Raw genomic sequence first — 22,106 nt, forward strand, 5'->3', positions numbered from 1 at the left:
AATGCAACAGGAACTATTACGGTGGTGGCACCTCCGCTTCGGAAACCCTGTCCAACTACTAGACTCTTCTTCCCCAAGTCCACAAGGGAGCATCCCGTGTTACCTATCAGGAGAGTGGAGACCAACCTTTTTGGCAAGTGCGCCACAAATTAGCCCCACACCCTCCCCAAGTGCTATTCTGATTTCCTTCTCTTGCCTGATCTGCTGCTCTTTCTGCTCCCAACTGTGTTCCTAGCCCAATTTTCTACTTCCTTCCTCATATTCCCTGCCCAATTTGCTGCTTTGCTTTCTGCTTCCTGCTTTATCTGCCACTGTGCTACCTGTTCCCTCCCCAGTCTGCCGTGGGGCACACATAGACTGTCTGAGTCACGTGTGCCACAGTTTGGCCACCTGAGTTAGGAGACCGGTTTGCCTCCCAGCACTTAAGTCCTTTTCTACCTCAAGCACCTTCGCAGCATCCTTCACTGAAGAGTTTTGTAGCTACAACTACATGAGGATGCCACGGCCAAAGCACACGGCTCTGTGTTTTTGCCTGCATATGCAAACCTTTCCTCAAGACAATTTACATTGATTCTTTGTAGAAGCCTTTTTCCTGCAGTCTGCCTTAAATTTGGTTGGACAATGACCTTAAATTCCAAACACTCCCCACCCAAAACTGGAGAACACTTCCTTAGCCAGGCAGTACCAAGGCTTATCACCACAGAGGCTATGACTAGCAACTACGCAGGTGTCAAAGCTGATTTACTTTTTCCTATTGCTTAGAGAGCACACATCTTTAGTTATGACACAGAGGTATAACTAGCTTGTGGCAAATGTAGTATTATTGCTGAGTGTCTAGTGCCCCCTACTGACTAAGTATGTATTATTAGTGAATTATGTATTACATAATTAGGAATTAAATATGTATTACTGGCTAAGTATGCATTACATCCTGCTTACCACAAAACAACTTAGAGGCAAACAGACTATTCCAACTTTTTGCCAAGCCTAATCTGCATAGAAAATGAACTGTTCCAAACAGGAGATTCTACCACACCTTCAACTCTCCTGTGAAATATAAACTTTCGTTTCTACCCGAGAACTTTTACAATCTTTTCTCTGATGCTTGATGAGGGGTGTTTGTGGCCTAAAGCTTGCAATTTAATTTTTTTTTGCAAAAATCTAATTGGTCTAACAAAAGATATCACCTCTACCACAAGTCCTGATTGCTTATTACTAGTGAAGTCATTTTATAATTCACCTGAGTTTTTCTTTTTTGTCTGCAGATCACTTTCTAGAACAGTGAGAAGCAAGCTTTTTGGCAGGTATGCCACAAATTAAGTCCCATGCCCTCCCAAATGCCACGCTGATCCCCCTTACTGGTCTGCTGCTCTAGTTTCTGCTTCCTGCTCTGTGCTGCCTGTCCCTTCCCTCATCTTCCACATGCCACGCAGAGGCTGTCCATGCTGCAGATGGCCACCCGATCTAAAACATGGCTTAACTTCCATTGAACTCACATGGGCTTCATTGCTTTGAAAAGGCTTGAAGCATGAAGGACTTCAAGTCCCTCACTCAGGAGTTTCACAAAGTATGGATGGATTTGTAGGCAGGGGGGATTCATTCTGCAAACATCTATCACTGTATTTGTGTCGTCATGCTACCTTGGGCCCTTAAACATAAAAACCCCGAACAGCAAGCCAATGGGATACACTCATGAGTAAGGAGAAAGCAGGAAGTTCCTGCCACTGAGGGGAGGAAGCCCTATGTACACAAAGGCTGCAGCAGGAAAACAAAATGCTTGCCTTGGTGTAAGAGCTAATGCTTGCAGGATAACTGTACACATTCAGTCTCCGAAAGAAGATCAAAACTGCTCTCTGTATGAAGTGACATACTCCCTTTCTGCTGCAAAGCGGTGGGAGAGACCATAGAATGCTGGGCTTTACTGCCTAATAATGCAGGCTGGATAATGTCTGCACTAACAGGGTTTGCATCTGAAAGGAAAGATCAAGACCTTGGGGAAAACCTCTTCTCAGCTTTATATGTAGGGCACCAACCAGCAGGCCCACCTTAAGAAAGGAAGCGTTAAGCTGAGCTACTAGGGAGGTAAGAATGTACCGCCATATGGAACAGAAGAGACAGTCATATTGGGGAAAATCCTGTAGGTACTAAGGCAGCGGCAAGCAATTATTTTGGGTGGAGGGCCACTTACTGAATTTTGGTGAACTGTTAGGGGCCCCGTGGGTAGCCCCACCCCTTAGCAGTTGCCCCACTGCCAGTTGCCATATTGGGACAAGAAGTCCTGCCCCCAAACCCTGACCTTTGCCACCAGAAGTCTCACCCCTTGCTGCAGAAGTACTCTTTTTGGAAACGAGGGTGCTGCAATATTGAAACTGAAAAATGCCCAAACCATACACAAAAACATGAAACATCTACTATAACTTACTTTAATTTTGATTTAAAAGTATATCTGTACTGATTTATGTGTTTGCGAAGTGTATCTAGAGGTATGTGTGTGTGGGGGGGGTATGGGTATTGTGGGTGGGTGGGTGTGGAGGGGCATGGGGTATGTGGGGTTATGGTGGGGGGGGTGGGGGGTGGAGAGACTGGGCCAGGCCGCCAGTTGCATCGCGTGTGGCTCTCGTGGACTGCATACAAGCCTCACACGATGTAGCCAGGCAGACCCCGCACCCAGGCTCCACGCTTTTGCCACCCCACCCTGGGTTCCTGCTGGCCCTAGGGTACCAGCACAGGCTTTGTGCTCCTGCCTACCACCACCACTCCCTTGCCTTCTCCCTGCTTTCCCTCCCACATGCCTGCCAGCCACCACTACACCTCCCCCTGCTGCCACTTCCAGTGCCCCAGCCGCCATTTCCCTGCTTTCCCTCCCATACACCTGCCAGCCACTGGTGCCACTCTCCCCTCTGCTGCTGCTTTCCATGGCCCCTCTGCTGCTGCCACTCCCCCACCATTTCCCTGCTTTGCCTCCCACATGCCTGCCAGTCACTTTTCACACCTCACCCGCCGCTCTCCATGCCACTGTAACTTCCTCCTCTGGTTGCAGCCTTGCCCAGCAAACACCACGTGGTTTGCAGCAGTTTCCCCTGATCTGCCTTTCCACTTGGGCAGGAGGTGGGGAACAGCTCTACGGTCACCAGGCCAGAAGTCGCAAAGGCTTCCAGTTGGGGGCAGGGGGCAGGAGGGGAGGAGGGTCTGAGGGCAGATGCAGCTGGATGGGTTTTGCTGCTCAGCCACTGGCTCCCCCTGGGTCCTGTTGCCCCTGGCATCTGTCATCTTTGACAGGCAGCCAGGGGCAGATAAAAATTGAAATTTTCTAAAATGTTTAGGGGTCTGCAGGCTAGACAGAATGGCCTGGCAGGCTGGATCTGCCCCGCGGGTCATACTTTGCCCACCCCTGCACTAAGGGGACCTGAGAGAAACTTCCCTCTCCATCTGAAACTCCACTAGATCCAGCAGTACCACCATATATTTTATTTTATACAAACTGAAAGCCTTCTGATAGCCTAGGAAACATCAAGAACATATTTACTAGAGCATCTGAAATGCAAAGTATGGTCTTTTCCTGCCATGAACTCTAGTAAAAAAAAGGGAGGATCCCTCCTGTTTAACCCCCAAACTGGAAGTTCCCTCCATGAACAGGAGGTTAATACACAGCAGGGTCATTAGTTTTTTCTAGAAGGCCTTGCTCGAGCTCTGATAGAAGCATCCTCAGCAATAGCAGCAGCCACCAGCATGGATTCCCTTAGGATGGTTTCAGCCAGGAGCAAGAAGGTAGGGAAGCGAAGTTACTTGATGCGATAGAGGACTTTGCGTTGCAGGCGGTGCTGGATCTCGCCACGGCGCATCATGAGCTGCAGCACCTTGTAGATGGCATGCTCAGGGTATTTCTGGAAGAATGGTAGAGGAGAATGACACAGCCCTCTGAACCTGCTGAGTTCATGCAATGCTTCCCTATCACAGCCAGCTGCTATGGCAGCTGAGCCAGGAAAGCTCATCATAATCCAGTGAAAAATCTTCACGTTAAAAGTCATGTAAGACTGCTGGATGTGCACCTGCCACTGAGAAGGGGTCTTGTAGTACAGGAGAAAATCTTCTCAGTTCATCCTATTGTAATTCTGACTTTTCTGGTTGGAATGGAAGGTACAGGAGGACCCAGACCTGTGTTCAGGTATTCTGGGTTCCTAAGACCCATCAAGAAGCACCACATACAGTATTCAAGAGTGGAGAATACCTACTCCCCACTTTCCCAGAATGCCAACCCGACCCTGCCTCTGGTTTCACACAAGCATCAGAAGGGCCCTATTCACATTTCAGAAAAGGAGCCTGCACACTCTTAAGTTGTCTTGCAGTCAGCCACTTGTTCTCATAGCCCTTTGGACTGCCCCAAGGAGAGTCCCTGTCCAGTGGACCCACCTGTTTCACAAAATCCTGGACTATACTGTGTTCTGACACCTGAGAGCCAATGGCAAAGCGGCGCTTGAGCTGTTTTTCAATTCGGGACAGCAACTCTTGGTCTTCTTGGGTTGTGAAACCCTCCGCTCCTATGGAAAAAAGGCACTCGATGAGATCCTTGAAAATTTTACTCTCCATGTGACCTCCAGGCCAGCCCCACCCACACCAAATGAAAGAGGCAGAGTGCAATCCCACAGGTGAGAAAACTTCAATAGTTACTGAGCTCTACTTCCACATTCAAGTTAAAGCCTCATCATTACAGCTTTAAAAAAAGAGAGTCAGACCCCTCTGCAAATCCTAATAGGTAACAAACAGTATTTTCAACAGTAACAGCATGCTCAAAAGGAAAAGTTACACAAATCCAGGCTTCACTGGGGAATCTGGCCTTTACAATCCACCATCCTGGACTTACTTTTCCAAGCTAGATAACATCCAGGCTTTGCCATTTCCTTTTCCAGGGCACTTGAGTCTAAGCTCCCTCCCCAATTACATAAGTGCATTTGTCACTGCCTAACCCTTCCTCTGGACTATGACCATGCAACTAGGCATGCCTCAAAATAAATGAGGAGCCCTGGCTGCCAGACGCATCATCCTGCGTCTCCTGAAGAGCATTCATGGCCACCCAGCACTGTCAGGAGAGAGGGGTTAGGGTCACCATCAGGCCTCCCCCCTCTCCTCCCACACAGCACCATACTGGAGAGGTAGCATTTGTTTGTTTTCCCAGAAGACCTCACCACAGAAGCCTCTGTGTGAGAATGGAGGTTGCACCCATTCCTGGTCTGCCTCACCTGACAGGCTGCCCGACATGGCCGCATCAAGAGTGGACACTTGGAAGAGCCGCAAGGCTTCTTCAATGTCTGCCTCGGTGGCAAAAGGCTGCAGCTTCATCTTGCCGAGGGACTCTGCAATCCGCACAATGGCCTCCAGCTGCCTGCCGCCCAAAGAGAGAAACCCTTTAAATGAGGTTATTGTGGGTCCTCTACTCGCTTGCGCTTCTGTTCATCAGTCAGAGAATTCTTCAAGCCACAAAGTGCTCACTGCAGGCATCCCTGAAGCAGTGCTAGGGTGGTCAGTGATCCTTTCAGGAAGAGGGCATCACATCCCCCACACACTCACCCCTACAAAAGGGAATGCTACCATTATACAAGAGCTTCCAGAGCCCAGGCCTGTCACTGCTGACTCCTAGTGTCTCCAAGATCTTCCCAAGCACTGGATAGTGGAGCAAAGCTAGCATTAAGCAGACACAGTGATAGTTCAGACCACCATTATATACTAGGGATAGAATAGGAAAAGCAATTCTAACCAGAGGTAGCCTTCTCTGCTTGCCAGAGAATAGGGTCCAAACTGCAGTCTAGACCATCTCTGAATCACTGACGAATACATAGTTGGGGCTGTTCCCTGTAAAGCTCTTCGTGGTGGTAAATAAAAGGACATCAATTGCATGACCCTTAGGCTGGAAAAAATAACCTTAAGGACAGTCAGGTTGGCAGAGGTGGGAACAAAGGAGAGAAGCTGCCGTCTACTGGAGTTAAGCTCTTAGAAGACTGAGCTCAGGTGACTTTAGCAGGGTTTAACTCAGTGCAGGCCTGGACATCAGTCCGAGCCTCCTCCATCCTCCAGGCGATTGTATGGCACTGGGACAAAAGCCATTTTCCTTTTGCAGCATTATTCAAAGCTCCTGGGATTCACATTCCTTTTGCTTCCCACCCTGAACCCAGGTAGACTTTGCCCTCACCGGACTGTAATGGGGATACTGGATCGGCGTTCACTCTCTCGCTCATACTGCCGGGCACCAGTGCGCATCAGGACATAGCGGTTTTTCAGTTTCTCAGCAGCCTCTGCTGATAGCCGAGGGCCGCATTTCCTGTGAGAAGGAAAGGGCAAGCTCTATGAACCAGCAAGTTCTGGGGCCAAAGCACCAGGTTAGCCCCCTGCCCACAGTGTAAGACGGTGCTGGGGGGGAGCTCCCCCTCTTCCACAGCAAACCAGAACAGATATGTGAAAATCCAGCCTAGTTTAATCTCAACTCCACTGGGGAAAAAAAAATAAAGCTTCATTTGGGTGACAATTTCAAACAGAGATTAGGGGTGACCATTTATCACTGGGATCACAGGCTAGAAAAGGACTGATCTTTTTAGGGCAGTGGTAGCCAGGCATTTCCCCATTGTGACCCCACTTTTAGTCAGATAATACGGTGCAACCCCAACATGCAGTTACTGATGCTCACATATGCACACCTAACAATGAGTGGGAATTTGCTGAACCTCAGCTGCTCTGTGGTAACTGTCCCTGCATGAGAACTACACCAGAGCAGCTTACACCCAAGTGAAAAAGAGCTTAGTTGCCCCAGTCTAGCTTTCACCTATTTTAGGGGCAACTGCAGGCACAGAAGCAGTTACTGCAGAGCAGCTGTGATATGTGGTAAATCCCTGTATCATTATTCATGGAGTAACTATGGGGCTGGAAAGCTTAAAATAGGTTCACAATTCCACTTCCCCACTGCTGCACCTCTGCTTGGGGTTGTGATCCCCAGTCAGCGACCTGGTGTGCTGGGGGCTTACTGGAGAGCTGGAATTCTGCCAGCCCCATTACAGAACTGGGTCAGCCTGAGGCCAAGATCAGTGAAGTCAAATGAAGGGACCAGGGTCCAGAAATGCTGGGAGCAACCCGAAGTCCCAACTGAAAGCACATTAGCATGGCACCACCAAGCAGGTCATGCTGTGTAACCTGCCAGCAGTTCTGCTGCTCTGACGCAGCATCGCAAAGCTACCACACACTTACGTGCGACAGTAAGAGATGAACTTCTTCAGCTTGTTCAGGTCAATTTCACCCTCCACAGCCTGGGTCTGTGTCAGGGCACTCACGTGTAGTGACATCACGTGCTTGGCCAGTATCTAGGAGCAGAGTAGCCGAGATGGTTGAACAATGAAAACTGTCTCACTCACGGTATGATTCAGACATTCACCCCAGGGTAAGGCAGAACAAGCCAGTCAGGGCAGCACATGGGCACTGCTGTTCTCAACCTCCACCTCAAGTCTTTGGGTCCTACCACTTTTATGGCAGGAAGCAGCAGCATCTCTGTGGGCAGAACTAGGCACCACAGAAGACACCTTTGGCAGACCCTGGAAGACATAATTCAACTACTTTTCCTCTCCCCAGCTCTTGGGCTATACTATGTGGTGCTTGGCTTGCTAAAGCAGGGCAACAGGTCCCAGCTTAGAAGTCAGAGACTGAGGCATCTTGGGTCAAATAACTGCTTGACACCAGGCACACCAGGCAGGAAGGCAGACCCTTGCCTTCCCCCCTGTCCTCGTCACATGTTCAGTTGGGAAACTCCTAGGTGGTCAGCCTGCTGGTCTTCTTGTCCCTCCACCTCCCTCCACTGAGAAAGACCAGTTCTGGCCCTCACCATGTCTCTCTCCTCATTGTGCTCATCCTTGACAATGAAGATCATGTCGAACCGGGACAGGATGGTTGGCATGAAGTCGATGTTTTCCTCCCCTTTAGTCTCATCCCAGCGTCCGAAGACCGAGTTGGCAGCTGCGAGTACTGAGCAGCGAGAATTCAAAGTGGTAGTAATACCAGCCTGAGGGGGCAGAACCAAGAGCTTAAATCAACACAACCACCATGGGGTTACCAGCAGCTTCCTGGGATGGATGATAGGGCAGGGGAAGGACATTTCACCATCTCCTCTACCCTACAGGCAAGGGCCTAGGTTGGTTCATAGGATTCCTACTTTCACCCTTACAGACACCAGCCTTTAAATAAGGCCATATGTTTTCCAACTGGCTAAGCAGGTTCAATATTGGAAAAAGTTTCCAAGATTAACAACATGAGGGAGGGATTATTCAGTTACATAAGCCTCATGGAGCTTTCCTTGACCAAGGTTACCCAAAGCTTGAGCCATAATTAATATACAGTGCCCTCAGAGCAGTAGGTGCTATATGAGCAGGTAGAGACAAATCTCCTGCCCTGAAGTGTCTACCATGTAAGCCAACTACCTGCAGGTTAGGGAATGAGAACCAAGCAGCACACGATGGCCAGGCTACTGCTTCGTCCAGGTGTCTTGTACTATTTGGATAGCTGCAGCTACTTTTTAGGGCTTGGCTTCTCTTGGGGAAAAGTGAGTTCTCAGAAGAGACAAGGAGAAGACAGGGGGAAAGTGCAAGAAAAGAATATGTTTGAGGCTTAAGAGAACTCAGGGAAAGAGGTCTGAAGGATATAAAAGGGGAAGCCAGTCACACGTTTGACAAACCCAAAAGATGAACTGAGGCAGGCTGGGCAGCAAAGGAGAAGAGCAGAAATTAGATTCACTTTGCAAGGGCAAGCCAGACAATGGAAGTCAAGAGGGGCAGATGCAGTGCAAGTACAGGAAGAACTGTGTTCATCATGGTGTTTTGTGAGGACTGAAGAGGTAAACAGTGAGTCAGAGATGCCCAGGATGAGGAGGAATGCTATGACAAAGGGCTGAATGATGAAGAGAAAGAGAATAGATGCAGCCTGGAGATTATGCAACATGGAGAAGAAAAATGATCTGAACAACAGAATCAAGGTATAGAGCAGAAGGAGGAACAGGGGTGGGGAGGAAGAAGCAGAGCATAGACCTGCTAATGGTAACAGAGCTGAGGGGAGGCAAAGGAAGATGGCCAGTGTGCATTTGTATGACAGTCTGAATGTAAGTCTCAAGATTAGTAGGATCAAAACACTGTCAGAGAGCAAAGCTTGATCTCGGATCAGACCAGCCAGTAACCCACCCATGCCTAAACATGAGCAGGGAACCCAGCTACTTTCTGAGGGATGGCCACCTTCTGGCAAGGGCCCACAACTGCAGAGCTGGTCACCCTGCTTGTGGAGGGACTCAGCTCTTTTCACCTCTTCCACTTCCTATCCCAGCTAGCAGCTCACCTTGGCAATGGAGATGGTCTGTTGCTCCATAGCCTCATGGATGGCCACTCTGTCATCCTCCCGCATCTTGGTAAAGTTTGGGGAAGGAAAAAAAAGGTAGAATGGTACACCTTTCATGCGACTTAACCTCACAACAGAATTGGGATTAAATGCCAAGAAAGTCTCGGATCACACACAGCCATGTGCATCCAACACTCCCTTCTTCCTCCAGGATACTAATTTTGAGTACATTAAAAATAAAAGAAAGACTCAAAAGTTATCCCAGAAGTGCATTCCCTGGCACCCCTTTTGATGCCCTGTCCCTCCAGTAGATAGGCCTCCATCCAAAAGAAAAGATTACCCCTTCCCCCATTGCCTTCTGGCATTATTCCTTTCCTTGCCACAGCAGAACAATATGGCAGTCAACCTTCCCTTCCTTTCCTCCTCCAAGTCAACATTATGAAACTTCTGCATGCTGTGTCTCTACCTTGTCAAACTCATCGATGCACACCACTCCCCCATCTGCCAGGACCATGGCTCCTCCCTCCATAAAGAAGCTCCGGGAAGAGGGGTCTCGGATCACTGAGGCTGTCAAGCCAGCTGCACTGCTGCCTTTCCCAGAGGTGTATACCTGAAGGGAGGCACAAAAAGAGAAGGCATCCTTGATCCTGTGCGTCTCAACAAGGGAATAAAAGAACCACAGCATCAGGTTGCTGCCTTGAGGCAGAGCTCGGCATCCACAGTTCAGCACAGCATCAGCCATAGGCTACTGGGAGCTCCATGGCTACTGCTTCCTCAGATTACACCGAAGCCAGGGACTGACATTCTTCAGAGCAAGGTACTTTTGTGCAACTAGGCTTCAGGCTAAGTATTTGCAAAGCACTAGATGGCAGCTTGTAGGCAGAGAGTGCATTAAATCTAGAGCATAGTGTATCTGCTTGTTTTAGCAGGCTGCAGTAGGGTGTTTGTTTTACTCTGAGGATGCAAGGTACTCAGGTGTCGTGCTAGTGGAGACTATAGACAACCATGGATGAAAACAATTTCATGCTTGGTCTCTGTTTAGAGCTCAGTGCCTGACAACTGCAGTCTAAGCTACTGCACCTAACCTTCTAGCTTCTCTGCTAATTCAGTTTGTTACATGCAGCTCAACACAGCTTGAACAATACCTTAGGATAGAAAGAAGTTCAGGACTTCAGACTTTCAGTGAAACATTCTGACAAAATGACAGCTATGCTCTGAAGAATGACCCAGCAAGAATGTCCCATGGGTTGTTCTCAGATTTGCCTACTCCGTACAAGTCTCTCTTGCTTAGCAGAAAAAGTCTGCATATCCACCAACTCCACCCCACATACCAGGTACTGGTGTGGAGGTTCAAGATGGTTTTTGTTCTGCATCATGAACCATCTCCAGTATTTCCAGTTGGTTCCTGTTCTCAGTGCCACATGAGAAAAAGTGAGCTGTTTCAACATGCAATCAGTATCAAAAAGGAACTCCAGTCACCCATGACACTTACCCCAATGGGTGAACACCTCTCTACAAACTTCAACAGCTGGGACTTGGCTGTGCCAGGGTCTCCCAACATCAGCAAGTTAATGTCCCCCCGGCGGGTTAACCCATCTGGGAGCCTGCAAAGAAGACAAGAGAGGGAAATCAGCTCTTGTTCTGGCAGCGAACAAATAAAACAAAATTGCCAACAGGAAACATACAGCTGTTTGGAGCCATAAAACCCCTAAAAGGGTTGTGTGCCTCAAATACCCTTCTATTTACTTCTGCCCCACTGTGCCCTGCCCAATATGTTCCCCTGACCTCTTGCGGGAGCCTCCAAACAGCAAGCAGGCAATTGCTTTCTTGATGTCAGTGCTGCCATAAATAGAGGGTGCAATGCTCTTGGCAACAGTCTCATAGATGTTGGGCATGGAGGCAAGTCGGCGAAGTTCCTCCTCTTCTTGGGGAGTCACAGAGCCAGCAAAAGTATGGCCTAACAGACGTGATGAAGAAAAAACTGAATGAAGTGTCATTACGAAACAAACAGACTACACCTGAATGGCTGCTTCATCCTTCTCCAAAACGCAATTCCCTCACAGTGTCTGGATCTTTAGCCATGATACTTTAATAGGACTATAAGCAAGGTCACAAGGAAAAGGAGCATTAATTAACTAGACACAAGAGGGAAAAAAATTTGTCACAAGCAGCTGAGTGTGCTCCTCTGAATGAGGAAACTGCATGCCTTTGCTCTGTTTCAAAATAAAGAGACAACAGTGCTGGCCCAGCTGATGGCAAATGGCCTCTGAAAAATGTGACCAAAGTGAGAAGAAAGAGAAAGGAGCTCTGCGTCTAATGTGGGAAGATGGCTCATGCTGGAGGGACAAAGAGAGGTTCTTGCCTAGGAAGTCATGCTTTTGGGGGTGAGGGGAAGAACTGACAGCTGAACAAAAAATGAAGGCACCTTTATGTACTCTGATGGATTTTAGCAGTTCCCTACTTAATAGAGCAGTAGTTCAACCTTTTTCATACCAGGATCCATTTGCAAAGATCACCGTCTTGTCCCAACCCACATGCCCTTGGCCCTGCCAGCCCGAGCCACAGTCCCCTGCTCCGCCACATATATAGATAGACAGATCTCTCTCTCTCGATATATATCGAGAGAGAGAGAGAGAGAGAGAGAGAGAGAGAGAATTTGTGCCTTATAAACCAGGCAAAGTGCGTATATCTGAGGTGCAAATCCATGCTGCCTTCAGCTTGACTTCAGACTAACAAGGCAAGGACAACTCTGACTTCAGCCTCACCAGGCAAATGGCTTGTGGTCCTCAACCCTTCTGGACTCCCATGTCTTCCTCACTGGACTTGAGGCTACATGGCTCCATAACTACAGATGCCAGCACCTAACTGCTTGCAGAGGGGCCCAGCTCTGGGGATAGCAGACTGCCCAGGTTGGGAGAAGCCAGAGCCTGTGCTTTTTGACTTAGTTGATCTGCTCATTTATCCCCTAACACCCAAGGGTGTCCCTGGCTGGGACTCATTGCTCTAGGCTGCCGGAGACACACTCAGGGCCTCAGCTAGTAGCACAAAGTGGCTAGTGGCATGGGCCGGGCCCTGCTGTCACAGAACCAGAGCTGCTGCTGCTGCTGCTGCTGCCAGGGGAAGGGAGTGAGCGGGCCCCTGCGGCAAAACCTGGGTTGGGCATTACCGAGTGCTAACTGTAGCTAGCCGGGGAGCGAGAGTCAGGGTTCTGCAATGAGCTGCCTGCCCAAGCTGATCTCTGCACAGCCAGTGGGAGTGAGGCAGCATCTGCACAGACGGGCAACCAAGCCCTCTTCTCCATGGAGAGTGCTGAGGCTGCGCAGCCTGTAAGGGGAACGCTGTCAGCCAGCACGGTGAAACCTGTGCTTTCTTGCATTTTTTTGCCACTTGCTCGCAACCCTTTGAAATATTTTTACGACCCACAGGTTGAGAAATGCTGTAATAGAGCACAAGCCACCCAGAACTGCACACATGGAGCACCTGCCACTAAGGTTCTCTCTTCCATCCAGCCTAGCCTGTGATATTTATTACAAGAACTGTATGGATACATGCATACTGTGGTTGGTCAGAAAAGTAGTTTTAGCTGGAGATCCCAGGTGAATTTTGCTCACAATAGTCTCCTGATACCTTGCTAAACTGTGAACCAGGGAGGGCCAAAGCAAGTTTTTACCTGAGCCATCAGTGTCAATCTGGATCCCCACCACACGGATATAAGCATTTCGGATCCCCACACCCACGTTGTCTCTGCCTTTGTTCTTGGTCTGGCCAGATTTCTTGATAGAGTAAATACCCATGATGGTAACTTTGTTCCCAGGGACAACTCTGTCACACAGATACCTTAGAGGAGAAACAGGAGGGCAAAGGAAGGTGATTTTTATGTAATAAAATGCTGGGAGCATCCCCTTCATCTCTTTTTCTCCCTGCCCAACCAAAATAAAGGCCTGGATATAGAACATGTTAAAGACCATCACAAAGTGACAATGATTTCGTACAATCTACAACTGGTTTCATAAACTTATGACTTATAACTGGTGTCTGAAGCATGCAGGAAGCACTATTACAGTACCTTGTCACTAGGGCTAAGTACACACATTCAAAAAGCCTGAGCCTGAATTAATTCAGTCGTTGCAAGTTAGTCTAACCTATTCAGACTGAACCAATTTGCAAGTGAATAGTAGGGATACACTGATAGAGATTTTTTGGGCTGATACTGACAGCCGATTTTTAACAAGCCATATTGGATAATACCAATCCGATTCCGATATGCAGCCCAGCAGTGTGGACAGACTGGCTGGTAAGTCTGTTGTGGGGGAAGGGGTGGAGGGAGGGAAGGGGCATGCAGGGGTATAGATCAAGGTCCCCACGGTGAGAGGAGGAGTGGGGCTGGCGCTGCACAGCCAAGACAGAATACAGGAGGGAAGGCGGCTCCTTACGCTGCGCGCACACTGGGAGGGCACGGAAGGGGGCGCGTGCTTCCAGATCTGTGCACGGGGCAGGGAAGGCTACTGCTATGGGCTGGGGACAGGGTGGTGCCAAGCTCTTCCTGGTGGAGGGCTGGGCTGGGCTGTGCTCAGGTCTATGGTGAATTTTGGGGTGGCTCTAGCACACCCAGACCACCCCTCCAGCACTGCTGCTGCCGACCCTGATTGGAGCATGGCTCAGCCCCTGTTGGGAACAGCCTGGCACTCCCCTAGCCCCAGCCCGCAGCAGCAGCCCACCCTTGCCCTGCGTGCAGATCTGGGGGTGCATGCCCCCTCTGTGCCCTCCTGGGGTGCGCACAGTGGCAGAAGCCCAGAAGCCTCAGGTGAAGGGGGGCAGGGAGAGGGATTAATCTTCCATCTCAGGCACAGATCCAGGGACCCCAGCCAGGGTCTGCCTGGCTTTCTGCTCTACTGGCCACTCGCGTGATGAGGGATGTGACCAAAGCCAGCTGCCGTGGCCCCGCCATCTGCCCACCTCAACTGGGACTGCAGAGTTAAACCAGGCCAGCCCACAGGCACTGATGAGGGTGGATGTTTGGGCTGGGCCACAGGAGCAGGTTCTTTTTAGCTGGCTGTGGCTGTGGGAGCTGTGTGCCCAGATTTCTTCCAGCTCCCTGCACCCAGGCCAGGCTGGACTGTCATGGAGCCGCAGCCAGCTGGGAAGGGGCATGCCCTTGCGGTCAACCCAGCCTTTCTGCACCCACCCTCAGCAGTGTCTGCAGCTGGCCCCACTCAACCCCAGGTGAGGAGGGCAGATAGTGGGGCCAGCCTGGGCTGGGCTGGGCCAGGCCGTGGGGTCAGGGCTCTTCCCAGCCAGCTGGGACTCCATGACAGCCTGGCTCTGCATGGCACGCATGGGCAGCAGCTGGCTGGGCTATGGTGTGGAAGCAACGCTGCTGCAGCTGTGGGTGAGCACCCTGGCAGCCGGACTAGCTGCACAGGATGAGTCTTTTATGCCCACGACTGCCTGGGCTGGCTTGGAGGTGCAGGTGGGCCCAAAGCCCAGCAGCCACCCATTACAGGGGCTTGTGTGCCTGCAGCCATGGTCGCACCCCCCGCACAGTGCCTGCGACAAGAACACACCTCAAGGTGCCTCTGCAAGGTAGCTATACAAATATGGATCAATAAAAGATCCCAAATCCCTGCCCCCTCTCCAGAAGCTGGGTACTAAACCCATCTTCTATGATGGCCACATTTTCTACTGCCCCTCCCTGAAATGACCCTTGAGAAAGGAGAGGGAGACGGGCTGCAGGATTACCTGTCACAATAGAGCTGCATGTGCCTGGGCATCTCCCCATGAGGCACAGCATCGGGAGATTCCTGGAGCTTCAGGACCTGGAAGTCCACGCACTTGCATTTATCTGGCATGATGAAGTATGGATCCAGGGGACACCTCGGGCGGCCTGCTTGTTCCCTGAGCAGAGGGAGACAGTTAAGGAAATCAGTCCCAGAAGCTAGTTAAGAGTCATTAGAACTCAGGGGACACTGCCAGCAAGTGGTCTTTAGCTTTGCTGCATGCAACGTGTATTGACTAAGGAATCTGTTCTCGTTTATTCCAGCTTAATTAATCTTAGCTAGGCAAGCAGCAATGTATAACTCAGGGTCCTATACCCCTTTCTAAAAGGGTCTCTTAATTGTGACTTCCAAAAGCAAGCAGATTTGTAACTGAAGATGTCAACATGCTGTGAGACCAAGTCTGATCTAGTGGCAAGAAGGGCACATGGAAGCCCCTATCTGTATCGCAGAAGTGCCTATAGGCCCCACAGGGCATGTCTACTCATGCCCCTGACTGTGCAGTTGGTACTGTGCAGTCCTGGCAGTGCATGAGCCATTTCTGATGCTACTGCGCAGTAGTAGCAGCATCATGGTTAGCGCCTGCCGACACTATGTGCAGTGACATAGCATCTTGTTAGACATGCCCACAGAGACCAGTGCCGCATTGTATAAGCAGCACATGTACAGGTAGTGAGAGGGTCTGTTCCCCAAAGAGTCTGCAGCATAAGCCAGAGATCAAGGGAAGGAGAAAGAGAAACATAATAGAAGTCCGAGAAAGAGATGCCACGAGTCTGGACTTGCTGACACTTAAGGTTCCTTCCAACGCAATGATTTCTACCTGAAGGGGGCTGATACGGGAAAGCTTGCCAAAGAAGCCTACATATGTTTAATCTGGTTAAACAATAGTTAAGTAGAGACAGAAGTGTACGAGGCTACAACACATATGACAGAAGGTGCTCTTCATACTTCAAGAAAACAGTCTGTCTTTTTCTTAAGGGAAAATACAAGTGAGATATTAGAATGAGAAAGGGTATTGCAATATGACACACTGTAAAGGAAAAATCCTGCACTGATGGGAGACAGGGGAAGGTAATTTATTAGTTAAGTTATTTAACCATGAATTTTATTTACATTCTCTTATACAACCTGCAAGCAACAAAAGGGGTCTGGAGTCAAAGTGATCAGAAATACTGGCAGTCCTAGCACCACTTTCTTGGTCCTCTGACACACCTAAATTTAGATGTCTTGTCCTTTTAAACTACAAGTGCTCACAAAGATGGTCTATTTTACTTTAAACATTGGGCCATGCCAGGCTCTTGGCTGGGTGACACAGAGTTCCTGATACCACATGTGAAACAAGCAAGAAAGCTTTCTGAGACATTGACTTGCTGAAGGAAGAAAGCCTGTGGGCAAATGTCCCATTTTAAGGCTGAACAAGAGTAATGACTATTCTTTAAGGTGGCTACTATATCACCAAAGCACCTCAATACCCTAGTCATGGGTGAGGACCCTGCTAGGCAAGACAGTGTACGAACACAGACCAAAGAGGCGGGCCCCTGTCCCAAAGATCTTACAGGCTACATATAAGCCAAGACACATCAGGTAGCACAGACAAACAGGGAACACAAGTATTTTGCCAGTTTGCGTTTGGAAAGAACTGGTAAGATCCTGTGGAGAGACCTGGAGATAGGAATGAGCCTAGGTGGTGAACAAGTGGCTGGGTTTGTGGTGTAAGATTCAATTACACTGGATAAAATCGAGCTGCTTACACCAAGCAGATGGCAGACCTGAAACAGAGAACACATGTATGTAGTGCACTAAGTCTTTCTAGTCATAGGATTTCTACCAGGAAGTCTGCCGAGGACTTCCCCTTTACAGTGCAGGTAGGAAGTGTAGGAAAGGGAGGCTGGAGTGAGATGGGCCTGGGGGCTAGTAGGGTGGACCCCAGGGACAGAAAGACAGAAGAAAAGAAACAGAGAAGATCAACACACATAAAGGCAATGAGGCGAGGCTTGAGAGAAGAAGCAGAGTCACCAGCATTGATGGAATGGAAATCATGGATAGCATGATAGGTAAAAGGCAAATGAAATTAGGTGATTGTCAGAGAAGGTATGTAACTCTAGCAATTACACTTTTGTTTCAACCCACGCATTCAGCTCCGGTTTATAAATCAGCTGGGTTAGTCAGAGTCCTCAGACCCCCTACATGATGGCAGTTCTTCTGTGATCAAGACTGGGGTCTCATTAGACCCCAGCACAGTGCATTATTCATGAAGCATTCATTGCTACCCAGGGAAACTCAAAGATAGGTGGAGGGTGGACCACTGGGTTTCTAACAAGTCCCCTCCTTCTCCTCTCCTCCTGTACTCCAGAAAGGATCCCCCACGCACTCCTTGCCTCCCTCCAGTCCTTACGTATTGCACTTTCTGGGCAGGGCATAGCCTTCTAGCCCAGGCCGCACGGTGATGCTGTTGATGGTGTTATGGCAACTGCGGCACTGGATGGAAATCTTGGTGGCCTTGGCTCTCACGGGAGTTGATGCTATTATGATCCCAGGAATCTTCACCAGACGGGACATCTGGTCAGACTGAAGCAGAAAGACAGGGAGAGGAAGGTGAGAAATGTCTGGGAAGGAAACCCCACCCCAGCACAGTGAGGAAGAGGAACGAGCTGCAGACTTGACATGTGAGGAGTCAAGGATTATAGGCAGGTTGCTGTATGGGCAATACGGAGACAGCTACTCATTTCAGGGAGCTGAGGGATGCTGCCTTCCCATACCCACAAGAGGCAGTAACTCAGAACTACCTGCTGCTTTTAATAAGAGGACACCATTCAGAGTGGTTCTCTCTGAGGTTCCATTTACAAAGGAAAGTTAAGATAGCTGGACCTCAGCGTACACCACGTGTCATTCTAACAATTGTGCTCTACAGTGCCCTGCCTTCCCTCTCCCACCCCATTTTTAATATACTAGGGCTCAAAGCTGTGGCCTACATCTCAGGGAAGCAGCCATTTTCACTGTGCAAAAGAGACAGGTGGCTTTGCCCAACCATACACCAAAAAAGTAACTGAACTGCATCTTAAAAGAGAAGCTTTCAAGCGATAGCCCAGTCTCTTCCTACTGTACCAGACACTGCACTGATAAAGACAGTGATGAAGAAAGACATATCTCCAACAAATGAGTGCCTGCATTAGAATACCATCAATTGATGCTCCTCTGTCACCAGAGCTACTTAGAGCTGGTGTATATGCACTCTTTGTATTATTTAACTACTTAAGTTAGGGGTGCAATACTTTACTGAAAGTCACACTCGTGCAGGGGTGCTCAACCTCTGGCCTGCAGTGCTCTTTACAGGTCAGGAAATTTGGCAGTAGGGGAGCAGTGGCAACAAAGACCGCCACGCTTCTCCACTGCCAAGTTCCCAAACATTAAGGTCTGCACATTTTCCTGGAACATAGTTGGATCAGGGCTGGACCACTCCCCCTCCCCCACTCCCTCCTCCTCCCACTATGGGACTGGGTTAAGTCCCCTTCTCCTCCCACAGGGCCAAATTGAGGCACAGCTGGATGGAACCCTGCTGCAACTGTGCTGGACACTGTATCAGGACCACTGGCTGGATCCAGCCCAGGAAAGAAGCAGGCACTGCCCACCCAGCCCACCAGCCAAAAAGACTGAGCACCACTGTACTAGTGCAACCTCTAGCAAGCATGCAACTATAATTGTGTAATGATGTTTATGCATTGATAAAACTCATTAAAGTTAGAGGAATAAACTATACCACTGTAAGCAACTTTCTGGTGGGTTAATTCTGTTCACATGAAGGGGTTGTACTCCTTTAGCTAGATAGGTTTCACAGCAATATAGTAAAAGCAGCACAAAAACCACTCTTGGGGTAACCCTAACACTAACAAGTCCCATCAATCATAGTAAGTCGCAACTTGCAGTCACATCTGGTGCAGTTCTGCCTGGATGGACAGAGATGAACTTAACCTTGATTAGGCCAGCAAGAACTAACAGCTCTCTCAGCACAACATGCTTTGGACAAGTTCTGTCCTTAGTCTTCTACCCACCTCACCATAGTGGGTGGATTTAACTCACCTTCAGGCTACGGATAGTGGCAGCATGGGCATCTGACTTCAGCATGACCTGGATGTCTTGGAGGGTCTCCTCCCCTGATGGACGAGGACGGGTGACCTCATCGGCCACTTCTTTTGCTGCTTCTTCCAGCTGTTTAAGAAATAGTACAGCTTATACTGACACACCACTCTGGTTAGCTAAATGGCTCGTGGCACACCAGCTCTTAGCTCTACATAAAACAGTCATTGGTGTGCTCCCTTCCATGGTATTCCCCATCCTTACCAGCTGTAGGTACTCTGCAGGTTGCTTATACAGGTAGTCTGCCAGGTCCTCATCAAAGCTGGCCAGGTCTTCCATCTCCACCTCAATCCAGTACTGACCCAGGTTGTAATGTCGTTTGAGCTCATCCCTGCAAGATGAGGTAGGAGTAAGGATTTGCAGGCAAAAAAGCACCAAGAAAATTTTCTTAAAGGCCTGCAACTCAGCAAGCCCAGAGCTAGGGAACTGTAACAGAAGAGAAACTATCACACACAAAGTATTCAAAGTGGCCCTCCAGCTATGTAGAAAGCAGATGCAAAATGCTCTAAAGCAAGGGTGTCAAACATGTAGTCCTGAAGCTGCTGGGAGAGGCACTGCATGAAGTGTGGCCGCTGATCTGGACCCAGTGGCCTCCATTGCACACGGTGCCTCTTCTGGCTGCTCTGGGATTTCGAGCATGCACAGCCTAGGAACCAGACTGTGTGGAACAGCTGCTGGACCAGTATGCTGGGGAAAGGGAAGGGAAGGGGGACCCATGGGCCTTTCTGGCCTGTGTGTAGGTCTGTGCCACTCATGTGGCCTGCGGGGCCAGATAAGTTTGACACCCCTGCTCTACAGGTAGTCTTTTATGGCAGGAAAAGTAACGAGCCCTCTATGGTGGAAGCAAAAGGAATGGAAACTGCTGGACAGAGGTAACATCCATGTTAATACTTTTTCAATATGCACAAATGGCACTGGACAAGGGGCAGCTGGGGCCACAGTGGTTATCAGAGTTTAACATTAATCTGTACCAGCATCACATGGACCACAGCCAGGCAGTTTAAGTATGAACTACAGTATAACCTCATAAACCTGGATAGCAAAAATCCAGAATTTTAAATCCGGCACTTTTTAAAACTCCTCTCCATCAGAGAGTAGCAGCGATCGGTCCCAGAGCAGCAGAGGGGGAAGCTCGCACGTGGCAGCTGCCACCACCATCCACAATCCTGTGTCACCACTCCACATGCGGCCGCTGCTCTGGGACTGCCGGTTCGCAGATCCCAAAAGGTTTGGGCTGGAAGCCCACGACTGATTTATACTAGAGACAGAATCGAACAGGTCTGAAACATGGCATTCAGATCTAGACCTGATTTTGTAGGGCGGGCCCTCGGGAAATAGCATAACCCAGAGGATGGGGTACCAGCCAGGTTTATTTGCTATGCCAAGGGAAATGTGGCCCTAGGCCCACAAGGCAACTGTAAGCCTCCCTTAATCAGGAAGGCCACTAGAGGCAATTGATCGCATGGGACAACTAAAGGCACAGGAGCATGGGTCCCAGGTCTGTAAGGAGCGTCCCAAGGGGGGAAGCGGAACCACAGGGGAAGAGCCGGGCTCTATCTCTGGCTCTGCCACTAGCTCGACACCTGGTTCCTGGCAAAGTGCTGGGCCTCTCCAGGCTTCAGCTTCCGCCTGGGTCCCAAGAGTGATAAAAGTACTCAGTCTCCTGCGAAGAAGCTTTTTAGAAGGGGTGCACGAGAGGGCTCCCGAAACGCTAGCTGTGGCCCATGCGAGCGCGCAGCAGGACAAAAGCAAAGAGCGGCAGAGCGCGAACGGGCCGGAGGAGGTGGGGGCCGCCCGCACCTGTACTTGAAGGTGAAGCCGGTGCGGTCAGTGCCCACGCGGTACTGCCGCAGGAACTCCTTGAAGCGCTTCTGGAGCTGGGACTTGCGGACCTGCCCCTCGTCCGCCGCCGGGTCGCCCCCAAAGCTGTCGCTGTAGTAGATGCCGGGGTCGTCGAAGCCGGACATGGTGGAGGCTGCTCCTGAGAGCCGGGCGGAGAGAGGGGACCATTAGCCTGGCATCCCGCGGTGCCTGCCCTCCGCCCCCCTCCGCGCCGGGCCCCGCAAGCAGCCCCGCTGTCCCGGGTTAAGGAGGACGGGGCCCCTATCCCGGACCAGCCCCCCGAAGCGGCGTTCGCCCGCACCTCCGCTTGCCTCCAGAAACCGAACCGCGGCGAGCACCGAGTTTTCGCGGCAAAACCGAAGGGACGTCACAATGGGACGTTCTACGGCCCAAGCCCCTATTGGCCAGACACTCGCCCGCTCCCTCTGATTGGCCCAGCCAGGTTCCTTCCATCCCTTTCCGCACGGGAAGCGCACGGCTGGGTTGCCATGGTGGTGAGAGCGGATTGGTGGAGATGGCGAGGTCCCGCCCCTCTGCCCTCCTTTAGCTGGGGCCCGGAGCAGTTTGGCGCGAAAGGTTCGAGTGGGAGGGGGAGAACATGGGCTCAAGATGGCGGCTGGACGAAACCATTCTGAATGGGCATATGGGGGGAGGAGGGAGGCAATCGCCTGGACGGAACTATTTTGGCCGGGGCTGGGGGGGAGAAGGAGAGAGCCAACGAGCTCTGTGGCAGTGCCCAGAGAGGCAGTCTGTGACTGGCGGGTGTGGCTGTCTTACCTACTCCTTGCTGGGGACTCCCCAGTCCGTACTGGGCCACTATGGCCCATTCTTACACATCACAGTTAAGTTACTCAGACCTGCCTCCTCAGCAATGAGTGGGGTCACACCAAAAAAGAAACCCCTGAGCTGGGGGCATGCCAGACAAGCAGGCTCCGGCTCAGCCCCACCTCCCCTCCACATCTCCCGGGGCCCCTTTCATCCCCAAACTATATTATTATTATT

General features: G+C 50.3%; 1 protein-coding gene across 2 annotated transcripts; it reads right to left on the minus strand.

The window, feature by feature from the left end:
• Positions 1 to 3,447: 3,447 nt before the first annotated feature.
• MCM5 (minichromosome maintenance complex component 5) lies at positions 3,448 to 21,548 on the minus strand. Of its 2 annotated transcripts, none has more exons than XM_090043132.1 (17): positions 21,406 to 21,548; positions 21,063 to 21,243; positions 19,467 to 19,593; positions 19,206 to 19,334; positions 17,524 to 17,696; positions 15,094 to 15,249; positions 13,025 to 13,191; positions 11,140 to 11,311; positions 10,847 to 10,958; positions 9,821 to 9,964; positions 9,355 to 9,420; positions 7,859 to 8,035; positions 7,231 to 7,343; positions 6,185 to 6,313; positions 5,238 to 5,380; positions 4,411 to 4,538; positions 3,448 to 3,884 (listed from the first exon to the last, which is right to left on the minus strand). In XM_090043132.1, exons 2-17 carry the CDS (start codon positions 21,227 to 21,229, stop codon positions 3,783 to 3,785), a joined length of 2,205 nt encoding a protein of 734 aa, XP_089899258.1. In that variant the 5' UTR covers positions 21,230 to 21,243; positions 21,406 to 21,548; the 3' UTR covers positions 3,448 to 3,782. The 2 variants fall into 2 exon arrangements, with proteins under 2 accessions (XP_089899258.1, XP_089899257.1); XM_090043131.1 differs by having other exon boundaries at positions 21,416 to 21,439.
• Between the last annotated feature and the right edge of the window lie 558 nt (positions 21,549 to 22,106).

Source organism: Crocodylus siamensis, chromosome 4 (genome assembly GCF_052110815.1).
Source record: "Crocodylus siamensis isolate JL-2025a chromosome 4, ASM5211081v1, whole genome shotgun sequence".
Classification (NCBI taxonomy): domain Eukaryota; kingdom Metazoa; phylum Chordata; order Crocodylia; family Crocodylidae; genus Crocodylus; species Crocodylus siamensis.

What these genes read in the sequence shown, in the direction of transcription:
- MCM5 (XM_090043132.1), bottom strand. Translation starts at nt 21,229, where the DNA reads ATGTCCGGCTTCGACGACCCCGGCATCTACTACAGCGACAGCTTTGGG. An exon ending in CCACTATCCGTAGCCTGAAG is followed by an intron (nt 17,697 to 19,205) that starts GTGAGTTAAATC and finishes TTTCTGCTTCAG; the next exon opens with TCTGACCAGATGTCCCGTCT. An exon ending in TTTGGAGGCTCCCGCAAGAG is followed by an intron (nt 10,959 to 11,139) that starts GTCAGGGGAACA and finishes TCTTCTTTGCAG; the next exon opens with GCTCCCAGATGGGTTAACCC.